The 12,172-nt window shown below is 39.6% G+C and overlaps 1 protein-coding gene across 1 annotated transcript in view; it reads left to right on the plus strand.

The window, feature by feature from the left end:
- The window catches only part of PDE10A (phosphodiesterase 10A), a gene marked incomplete at its 3' end in the record, with an annotated part of 329,742 nt that overhangs the window by 221,998 nt on the left and 95,572 nt on the right, over positions 1-12,172 (plus strand). Inside the window, exon 6 of the mRNA XM_023728251.1 lies at positions 8,465-8,605. Coding sequence (XP_023584019.1) covers positions 8,465-8,605 — 141 coding nt within the window. The remainder of the gene's footprint in view (positions 1-8,464; positions 8,606-12,172) is intronic.

The raw sequence follows: 12,172 nt of genomic DNA on the forward strand, positions 1-12,172 counted from the left end.
GGTGTGTAGTTCTGGTGTACATAGGGTCGCTATGAATCGTAACTGACTGGACAGCATCTAACAACAACAAACTTAATGTGAAAATCTAGATAAAACGAGCAATTTTCAAGGTAAATATAAATGACCCGATTTGATGCAAATGACGACAGAAAACCAAATAGGTCGCTATCCATGAAAGAGACAGAAAACAGTGTTAAAGTACTACTTTTCTAAAAAGGAGTGGGACAGACATCTAAAAACATCAGCAAGATGCTTTTGAGCACTGACCATGTCAGGCAGTGTGCCAAACCCAGGAAGAGATGGCCAGACAGGTGAATTCTATGTTTACCTTTACATTTCAGTGTGGTCACCCTTCAGGAAAAGAAGGAAAGCTTCTCCATAAAGCAGAATTTTGGTTCTGGAGTTGGATTCTATGAGTTCTGATCCACTAGTTATTAATTGTGTGACTTCGGGCAAACCTCTTAAACTTTCTAAAACTTGCTTTCACCTCCATTGGTCAAATGTTATGTCACAAATGTCATTCACTCAGTGAACCGCTTTTAAACATTGGCTATGTCCCCAAAACCTGTACCAAGTCCTGGGCATACAGAGATAATAAAAACTGTTTCCTTTATCAAAAAATGTACAAGCAAATAGGCAATAGATAAGTGGTATCTTGGGTGAAGGGTGAGACAGTACAAAATACAGGGGAAACCAGCACAACTTGTACAAGGAAAGGTCATGGAAGCCCCATAGACACATCCAGACTCCATGAGAGACTGAATTGCTGGGTGGAGGGCTGTGGGGACCATGGTCTCGGGGAACATCTAGCTCGATTGGCATAACACGGTTTGTGGGGACAATGTTCTACATTCTACCTTGGTGAGTGGCGTCTGGGGTCTTAGAGGCCTGTGAGCAGCCATCTGGGATGCTCCACTGGTCTCATCCCTTCGGGAGCAAGGGAGAATGAAGAGAACAGAATACAAGGAAAAGATTAGTCTAAAGGACTAATGGACCACAGCTACCAAGGCCTCCACCAGACTGAATCCAGTACAGCTAGATGGTGCCTGGCTACCACCACTGACTGCTCTGACTAGGATCACAGCAGAGGGTTCTGGACAGAGCTGGAGAAGGATATAGAACATAATTCTAACTCACAAAAAAAAAGACCAGATTTACTAGCCTAAAGGAGACTGGAGAAACCCTGAGAGTATGGCCCCCAGACACCCTTTTAGCTCAGCGGTGAGGTCATTTCTGGGGTTCACCGTTCAGCCCGGGAGTGGACAGCCCCATAGAACCAAATGGGACTAATGAGGCACAGCAGTCCAGGGACAAAGGCCAGAAGGCAGAGGGGGACAGGAAAGCTGGTGATAGGGAACCCAAGGTTGAGTAAGGATAGTGTTGATGTGTTATGAGGTTGTTAACCATTGTCATAGGGCAACATGTATACTAACTGTTAAATGAGAAACTATTTTGTTCTATGGGCCTTCATCTAAAGTGAGAATAGCAGCACGATTGGAGGAGCGTAGTCGATGTCACTTAACTGTGCATGTAGGAATTTTTGAAATAGTGTATCTTTGGCTATGTATATTTTCACCAAAAAAATAAAAAAAAGGTTGAGAAGGGAGAGGGTTGACATGTCATGGAACAATATGTGTACTACTGTTTCACGAGAGACTGTTTGTTCTGTGGGCGTTCACCTGAAGTACAATTTAAAAAAAAATGTACAAACAGTGGGGACACAGGGAGATCAACAGTTAATGACAGCAGGAGGTCAGGTGTGCTAATGAAGAACCCCGCTGTGCACGGGGTGTGGCTTTGGTGGAAGGGGGCTGGTGGAGGTGGACCCACTACCTAATGCTGGATTCAGTGATTAGCTCATGTTTCCGTGGGGCTTTGAGGATCCCAGTTACTGGACGAGGCAGAAGAAGCCATTTGTGACGAATCTGGGGCTGGCGAGGAAACAACACGTTTGTATCTTGGCACTTAGCAGTGTCTCCCTGTACAAGGGGCTCTTTAACTGTTGGTTGGACAAAAATAATTTTCTCATTAATTTGACTTTAATGCTTTTACATTTTTCATTCTTTTAGACTTAGGCACATATTCAAACTGATATGTAACATGCTTTCTACTGTTATAAAATTTTTCTTGTATCATCTCCGAGTTGTTCCTAAAAGCTGAAAACCTTACAAACTCTAAACTTTAAAAATTTTAATTCCTAAAATAAATTCACAGATAGCTTTTCATATACCAGTTATCTTTTAAATAATCGCTTCGTAATTTACAAGTAGAGTAAATTAGCACATTTAAGTGTTTGTTGTTTTATTTTACTCATAAACATGAGGGACTGGATGAGATTAGGATACCTAGAATCATAGAATGTTAAAGCTAAAAGAGACACTTCAAAATTTTCTAATCCAACCTTTTCATTTTAATGATGAAGTAAGCTTGGTGAGTTGTTGTTGAGTGCTGCTGAGTTCATTCCGTCACATAGCCTCCCGACCCTATGGACAGAATGGAACTGCCCCACAGGGTTTTGTGGGCTGTAAACTTTAAGGGAGCAGATCACCAGGTCTTTTCTCTTGCTGAGGAGCTAGTGGATTCGAACCACAGACCTTTCAGTTAGCAGCGGAGCGCTTTAACCACTGTGCCACCAGAGCTCCTTCAGCATGGTCTGGCATGGTTGAATGACTTGTTCAAGCTCACAGGCCGGTCAGAAACAAAGGCCTGTACTCCAGCCCCACCCTCTGGGCTCCTTGTCCCGCGTCTGTGCACGGCCACGCAGCACCTGGGTCCTGCGACCCACTGTCACTATCTCTGCTCTGCTTCTGGGTGTGCCCTCCATCACATCTGATCTGTATTAACCACAAACTGGGAAGAATACAACTCAAAAGTTCTGTTACTTGGGATGCAAACTGGGAGAAAATGGAAAAGCAGAGAAATCCAAGTGTTGATATATAATAGAATAAAGCATAACATAACAAAATTTAAAATATAATGTAATATAACTTAATATAATAATATATTTTTAAATAGTCTTGAATGGTCTAAAAATACTGCATTCTTTGTATTTAGAGACTGTAGTTTATAATAATTGTAATTTTTTTTTCAGTTTCACAATGAATTTTGCCAGGTTTATTTTTAAGGATTATGCACACAGGTTATCCATATTTCAATTTCCAGGTGAATGTAGGGGCTGGTTGCTAACCCCAGTCTGCAGAGGTCTGTGTTTGTTTACTGTCGGGGCCATCTAGTGTCTAGTAAGGAAAATAACAGTGATAATCCTAAATAATATTTTTTTTTTCTTGTAAGTATTTCTAAAATTTAGTTGGTCCTAAGTGTCAAGCATTATAATGGTTGATTTTGAAAAATAAAGTCCCTATTTCCTTTATGAATTCCTTTAGAATTTATTTACATCCATCATTTGTTAGTGCATTAATTCAAAATCTTCACCAATGAAAAATGCAAAATATATCTTATAAAAATAAATTACCATTATTTGAAACATTAGTGAACAAACCAAGAATTGCCTTTCCATATCACAAGATGTACTGTAAAGTTACAGTAATTAAAACAGTGTGGCAAACAATACCAATGGTACAGAATTGAGAGTTCAGAAATAGACCCAAACATACTTGGGGATTTAGTATATTGTCAAGGTGGCAGTTTAATAAGTGAGGAAAATACAGCTATTCAATAAATGACTATCCACTTGTTTATTTCTGTGGAATAATTAAACATAGATTTAGTAAACTTTTCTCTGTCCCTGAATACGTGTAAAATTCAGCCTCTAGGTATGATGTGGACTGTTTCTGTTTGCAGTAACAACTGCCTGTCAATCATGAAGAACACCTACCACAGGAAACACAGTCCAAACCAGGGATTGACCCTCAATCTGTAGTTCACATTACTGAAGGGAGGTTTGCACAGGGGAATCCTATGGAGGTGAAAAAAACAGTAGGAAACCCATAAGGAAGAACACAGAAAGTGAGGCAGTGAACACAGTGTCTGTCCTTAGGTCCATCCTCTTGTTCCCTTCCTACCTGAGCATTTGGCCTTCACATCACAATTTATCGAATGTTTTGTTAGCACTTAGTCTCAGCTCTTGTTTGGATATATATATATATATTTTATTGTGCTTTACGTGAAAGTTTACAATTCGTTAGTCTCTCATACAAAAATTTATACATACATTGTTTTGTGACTGTACTTGGCTCTCCCTATCCTGTGACAGCACATTCCTCCTTTCCACCCCCGATTTCCCGTGTCAGTTCAACCAGCTCCTGACCCTCTCTGCCTTCCCATCTCACCTCCGGACAGGAGCTGCCCATTTGGTCTCAAGTATATACTTCAGCTAAGAAGCACACTCTTCACGAGTATCATTTTATGCCCCATAGTCCAGTCTAATCTTTTTCTGAAGAGTTGGCCCCGGGAATGGTTTTAGTTTTGGGCTAACAGAGAGCCCAGTGGCATGTCTTCCAGGGTCCCTCCAGTCTCAATCAAACCATTAAGTCTGGTCTTTTTACTAGAATTTGAGTTCTGCACCCCATTTTTCTCCTGCTCCATCAGGGACTCCCTGTTGTGTTCCCTGCCAGGGCTGTCATTGTGGTAGCCGGGCACCATCTAGTTCTTCTGGTTTCAGGCTGATGAAGTCTCTGGTTTATGTGGCCCTTTCTGTCTCTTGGGCTAATACTTTTTGTTTGGAAATATTTTTATTTACCAAATGTGAACAACAAAAAAAGTGAGCTAATTAGCAAAGCAATTATAGATTCATATTGTAAGCATTTTTTAAAATATTTTTATAATTATTGTTATCTGCAAGGAGAAGTTTTTGCAGTCTCTGAAGTAATTGAAAGATTCTATCAAATAACTTGGAACCCTGGTGGCACAGTGGTTAAGAGCTCAACTGCTAACCAAAAGGTCGGCAGTTCAAATCCACCAGCTGCTGCTTGGAAGCCCTACAGGGCAGTTCTGTTCTGTCCTATAGGGTAGCTATGAGTCAGAATCAACCTTGAGGGCAATGGGTTTGGGTTTTTTGGTTTTGCCAAGTACTTGAAAGATTTCTAAACCATTTATTTGCAGACTGTCTAATACGTACTCCCTGGGTACAGTACTTGCTGGTCCGTTTCTTGTACATCATGTAGAAGCCTTATATTAAATGATCATCTAAAAATATAAGAAAGTGTAAGATATTCAGAGGAGCCCTGGTGGTGCAATGCTTAAGCTCTCGCCTGTTCATCAAAAGATCGATGGTTTGAACCCACCAGCCGCTTTGTGGGAGAAGAGACCTGGTGATTGACTCCCGTAAAGATTTCAGCCTAGGAAACCCTATGGGGCAGTTCTGCTCTGGCATGTAAAGCTGCTGTGAGTCAGGATCCACTCGATGGCACACAACAAGATAAAAAAAAAAAAAAAACCAAACCCGTTGCCATCAAGTCGATTCCGACTCACAACGACCCTATAGGACAGAGTAGAACTGCCCCATAGGGTTTCCAAGGAGCGCCTGGTGGGTTCAAACTGCTGACCTTTTCGTTAGCCCCTGTAGCTTTTAACCATGATGCCACCAGGGTTTCCAACAACAAGATACTCCATCATTACTGAATTACGAAGCTGAGTGTAACTTGAAGATATTATTAAATGGAGCCTATGGGAAATATGGAAATCCTGGTGGTGTAGTGGTTAAGAGGTAAGGCTACTAATCAAAAAGTCAGCAGTTCGAATCCACCAGGAGCTCCTTGGAAACCCTATGGGGCAGTTCTACTCTGTACTGTAAGGTCAACTGTGAGTCAGAATCGACTCGATGGCAACGGGTTTGATTTGTTTTTTTGGGGGGTAATATGTCTGAGTCATCCACAAAAGCTAACTGAGTATATCTTCAAACCAACCAAACAAATAAAGCCAACAAATATGACACAAACGATCCAAAGCTACTGTGAGAGCTTGCTCCAGAGTTTACTTCCTACTATTGTCCCAAGATAATTCTTTGAGAGTTATCTAAACCGTTCAGTTCAATTTAAGTTCATTTCCTGTAATTCTGCCCTTGGTAGAGGGAAAAAACCCAAAAAATGATTGCTCAGCATCCTTCTTATGACTTACTTTCTCATAGTTTGAGAAAATCATTGCCAATTTTGATTTTTCTTGGGCCAGATATACCACATCTTTTAAATGTTTTCTGCAATTGTCTCTTCTTCCTGTGCTTGAATCATTTTTCCACTCTCAGCCTTTCCCAGCTTGCTGTCATCTTCCTTAGTAAGGGGGAAACACCAAATTTTGTTAGGACACTGGTCGATACTAAATTTAACAAAAGTCTTACTTCACCTATGCCATGCATAAGTGCGTAATGGAATAATAATAATTCTTAAAACAAAGATACTGATTTCTAGCCTTTTAAAAATATATATAATGAAGCTGTAATTTCTCATCTTATATGTAGTTATTATTATTGTTCTTTTGGTTTGAGGTGTATACTTTGTATTTAAATATTTTAAGCTTAATCCTTTTTAGAAGAGCCACTTAAAATATATTTTACATGAATTGTACTTAACAGAAACTACTGCTTAAGCAGTCTTAATTGTTGTAGATATACTTGTGAATAGAAATATTTTGAACTTAGCTTTAATCTTTGATAATGGTGACTAATTTAACCCTTCAGTGACCCAATTATTTTCTGCTTCGAATTTTTTGTTGATGCCATGTGTTTCCATGAATGGAAGCGTGCTGAATCATTGAGTGGGTCTGAATTTTTGGTAGGTAGTATGGATTTTTTTTTCTTGCCCCCTTCCACAAGCCTACCCTAAGTGTTTAGTGGTGTATATGAGGTACCACTAATTATACACCAGAGTCCCCACTGGGGTCTGCTGGTATATATGTGTAACCAATAGAAGTTCTCAAAATTTCTATTTTTCCTACGCAAAACTCAGACACTTCCTACGATGCCCTGTAAACACAGTAGTTTGTGGCAATGCCCACTTGTTCAGTCTCAAACAGTCATAAGGCCCCTGTCTTGTGGCGGCGTGCACTGTCAGGGGTTCAGCAGCTTCCCAGTAAACCCCAGAGGCTGACAGAGTTCATGGTCACTGTACGTACTGCTGGGCACGAAAGGCTTGAAGCAGCCGGGGGACCCAGAGGAGCTGAAATTCTGCTTCTCTTTCCCCTGATCACCTTCATTATAGTGAGATTTTGTTTGAAGAAGGGTTTTCTATCTTTACAAAGTGTGAAAACCAGTATATATAATAAGTTAAAATATTGTGAGGATGGCGCAGGACCGGGCAGTGTTTCTTTCTGTTCTGCATAGGGTTGCTATGAGTTGGAACCGACTTGATGGCACCTAACAACATAATAAGTTAATAAATTTATCCAACTCTTTGTCACACCCTTAGAACAAGCTTAGTAATAGCAAACCTTACAGTGAAACCTGTGAGAACCGGAACGCAACAAGACGGCCTTGTTTGTCCAGGTCTCACAGATTTTCTGCCTTTGACAGGGTGCAGTCTTACTACTTTTCTCTCTCTCTGTTAGTGGAAAATATTTGAGTTTTCCTTTCTGACAGGTATCTAGTTGACACGGGTTCCGGCTTTTGCGGGTTTTACTGTAATAGTAACGTGTTTTAGATCAAGAAGATTGTCTACTAGTTATGCTTCAAAGAGATCTTCAGCCTTTAGGTTACAAAATACGATTCAAGGAAAAAGTAAGGTGAAGTCTTGGGAGAATTTACTGGAAACGTGAAGATTTTTCAAATATGGCAGGTAATCATAAAATGATTGTGTCAAAATGGTTTTCTTGCTTTACCAAGTCTTATTTAGTAGAAAATTATTTTAAAATGTGATTTTTTTAGTCAAGATAACTGTTCATATTTTAAACTGATTTATTTTTAAATGGTTTCAGAACTTTACCCTGCCACCCAATCACTTGAAAGGGAAAGATACACCTAGACTTGCCAACTTTTTTTGCCCAGAGAGGAGCAAAGTGTTCACTGAGAGTATTCTAGTGATTGAGTCTTTAAAAGAGAAATAATGTTCTGAGAAAGATTTTTAATGAAAATTAAAAGTGTAACCAAATCACTTTGGCTCATAGCTGTTGATCCTGTCTTGAGATGTATGTGTCAAATCTACAGAGAAGTTGGGCCCAATGTTTGTCTGTTTCTTATATGACAGTAACTTGAACCCAATTACAGGGTACATTTCTTCTCATTTTAATGTGTTTTCTATGTATCAAAACAGGAGGCTATGTTAAGGGTTTTCCTGTACCTAGAAATTAATTTAAAACCTGTATCTGACCTGCCTTTGGTGTGAATAGGGAATAATTCCAGCTCAGATACTTGAGTTTGATCATTGCATAATGCATTGCAAAGCACCTTTTCTCATTTTATGTTTCTTCTTTTACAGGGCTCACAGAATTATTTGACTATTGAGTAATATCTAGGTGTATTTTTGTATCGTTTGAATGTACAGGAAAAGGCTGTAAAGCACTGTCTCTTTCTTCTTAGAGCCTTTGTGTGTTCACACCACCTGGAGTGAAGGATGGAAAACCACGGCTCATCCCGGCCGGGCCCATAACCCAGGGCACCACCGTATCTGCTTATGTGGCCAAGTCCAGGAAAACTCTGCTGGTAGAAGACATCCTTGGGGTCAGTGGCTCTTTAACCCTTGACATTTTTGTACTGAAGTATTTAATGAAGACAGATGACTTATTCTGATGTTATAATTTATGCCATTTCATAAAATAAAAATATTAAAGCTAAAGGTTGTTGTTAGATGCCCTCAAGTCGGTTCCGACTCATAGTGACCCTATGCGCAACAGAATGAAACCCTGATCAGTCCTGTGCCATCTTCACAATTAGTCATTGCTATGTTGAACCCATTGTTGCAGCCACTATGTCAGTCCATCTCATTGAGAGTCATCTTCTTTTTCCTCTGGCCCTCTGCGTTACCAAGCATGATGACCTTCTCCAGGGAATGGTTCCCCCTGATAACATGTCCAAAGTGCATGAGATGAAGTCCCACCATTCTCACTTCTAAGGAGCATTCTGGCTGTACTTCTTCCAAGACAGATTTGTTAGTTTTTTCTGGCAGTCTGAGGTATATTCAATATGCTTCTCCAACGTGCTAATTCAGATGCGTCTATTCTTCTTCCTTATGCATTGTCCAGCTTTCACATGCATATGAGGCAATTAGAAATGCCAGGGCTTGGGTCAGGTGCACCTTTGTCCTCAAAGTGGCATCTTTGCTTTGTTAACATTTTAAAGAAGTCTTTCGCAGCAGATTTGCCCAGTGCAGTATGTCACTTGATGTCTTGACTGCTGCTTCCATGGGTGTTGATTGTGGATCTAAGTAAAATGAAATCCTTGACAACTTCAATATTTTCTCTGTTTATCAGGATGTTGCTTATTGGTCCAGTTGTGAGGATTTTTGTTTTCTTTATGTTGAGATGTAATCCATACTGAAGGCTGTGGGCTTTGATCTTCATCAGTAAGTGCTTCAAGTTCTCTTCACTTTCAGCAAGCAAGGTTGTGTCATCTTGCATAACACAGATTGTTAACAAGTCCTCCTCCAATCCTGATGTCCTGTTCTTCTTAATACAGTCCAGTTTCTCTGATTATTTGCTCAGCATACAGACTGAATAAGTATGGTGAAAGGATGCAACCCTGACACACACCTTTACTGATTTTAAACCAAGCAGTATCCTCTTTGTTCAAAAGACTGCCTCTTGTTCTATGTATAGGTTCTGCGTGAGCACAGTTAAGTGTTTTGGAATTCCCATTCTTTGAAGTGTTACCCATAATTTGTTATGATGTCAAATGCCTTTGTATAGTCAATAAAACACAGGTAAACATCTTTCTGGTATTGTCTGCTTTCAGCCAGGATCCATCTGACATCAGCAATGATATCCTTTGTTTCACGTCCGCTTCTGATTCTGGCTTGAATTTCTGGTAGTTCCCTGTCGATGTACTCCTGCAACCGCTTTTGAAAGATCTTCAGTAAAATTTTACTTGTGTGTTATATTACTGATATTGTTTGATAATTTCCCCATTTGGTTGGATCACCTTTCTTGGGAATAGGCATAAATATGGATCTCTTCCAGTCGGTTGGCCAGGTAGCTGTCTTCCAAATTTATTGGCATAGTTGAGTGAACACTTCCAGCCCTGCATCCATTTGTTGAAACATCTCTGTTGGTATTCTGTCAATTCCTGGAGGCTTGTTTTACGCCAATGCCTTCAGTGCAGCTTGGACTACTTCCTTCAGTACCATTGGTTCTTGATCATTTGATACCTCCTGAAGTGGTTGAATGTCAATCAGTTCTTTTTGATACAGTGACTGTGTATTACTTCCATCTTCTTTTGATGCTTTCAGCATCATTCAACATGTTGCCCATAGAATCCTTCAATATTACAACTCGAGGCTTGAATGTTTTCTTCAGTTCTTTCAGCTTGAGAACTGCAGAGCGTGTTCTTTCCTTTTGGTTTTCTAACTCCAGGTCTTTGCATATTACTTTGTCTTCCTCAGCCACCCTTTGAAATCTCCTGTGCAGCTCTTTTATGTCATCATTTCTTCCATTCGCTTTAGCTACTTGACATTCAAGAGGAAGTTTCAAAGTCTCTTTTGACATTCATTTTGGTCTTTTCTTTCTTTCCTGCCTTTTTAATGACCTTTTGTTTTTTTATGTATGATGTCCTTCCACAACTCATCTGGTCTTCCCTCATTAGTGTTAAATGCATAAAGTCTATTTGTGAGATGCTCTGAATTCAGGTGGGATATACTCAAGATACAGATCAATGAATGAATTTATATTTAATTTTTATACCCAGCTAAGCATATATTATATTCCCAGTAAGAGTAGATTTGAGTAGTTCTTATTTCAATATATGCCAGTATGTTATGTGTTTCATATCCTGGCAAGATATATATGAATGAGTTAGCTATTGCTGTGTCTCAAACCACCCCAATATCCATGGTGTAATACAACTACCATTTCTTATTAGATTCCATGGACTGGGCCTTTCTGCTGCTCTGGGCCTATGAGCTGGGCTTCCTTGAGCATCTGTGAGCACCTGACAGGGGGTCACTAGCTGTCTGAGCTGATATGCTGAAGTTGGGGTGATCAGCTCTCCACACCTTTCCAGTAAGACTGGCCTGCCACGTTCTCATCATGGCGGCAGGGGTCCAAGACAGGAAGTGGAGGTGGAGACATGCCCGCCTGGTTGCGACCCTCCCATTGACCAGAGCAAAGCCCATGCCAAGCTCAAAGTCAGTGTCAGAGGAAACTAACAGGGTGTGGGTGGAGGGAGATATGAAAAAATGGGGCCCTAATGCAGTCTCCAAGGAGTCCAGGTAGCGCAGTGGTTAAGTGCTCAGCTGCTAACCGAAAAGTCAGCGGTTCAACTTACCAGCTGCTCCATGAGAGAAAGATGTGGCAGTCTGCTTCTGTAAAGATTACAGCCTTGGAAACCCTACAGGGCAGTTCTACTCTGTCCTACAGGATCAGAATCAACTCGATGGCAGCAGGTTTTAATGGAGGCTTGTGTGGTATGTGAGAGCATTTTAATTAAATATTAGTAAATGAAGCATAGACCTTAAAAGTGACAAGTATACAAACAAATACTTAGGTGTAATGAATTTTCTCTGAAAAAGCGCTAAATTGTCGTCATGAAGCCAGAATTTCAGTTATGATGTTGCCACTAGTTATCTGCATTACCTTAAAGAAATCAACTATTAAGAAAGAAAAAAGTTGTTCAAAGTAGATGCTAAAAGTAGGTGCTATATATAAGTTGTCGTTTGAAAATGTTCTATTATATATGCAAGCTTTCAAAAGATCTGTAAATTGCAAGAATAGATTTCTATTATTCTTGATTCATCCAAATGTCCAATTCATTTCTAATAGCTTCCTACAAACAGCAGAATTCAAATAGGATTGATGTTTTTGATCTTAATTCGTTCTGTTTTACTATACTTTGAGTGATTTTGCTAAGATAAAAAATTATTAAAGTAAAAGTCAAATAACCAATTTTATTTTTTATGATAAATGATAATTATTGGATGATTTGAATACTTAGTGTGTACCCTTGAGTTTCAGTTAGAATGAATCTTATTAACATATGCTTTTATGTTATTTTAACCTTAAGAATAGAAGAGTCTATATTTTACATATAATTTCCTTCATCTGGTATTTACATTTGGAGCAGTTTTCATTAGTGACA

Source organism: Trichechus manatus, unplaced genomic scaffold, assembly GCF_000243295.1.
Source record: "Trichechus manatus latirostris isolate Lorelei unplaced genomic scaffold, TriManLat1.0 scaffold00002, whole genome shotgun sequence".
NCBI lineage: Eukaryota > Metazoa > Chordata > Mammalia > Sirenia > Trichechidae > Trichechus > Trichechus manatus.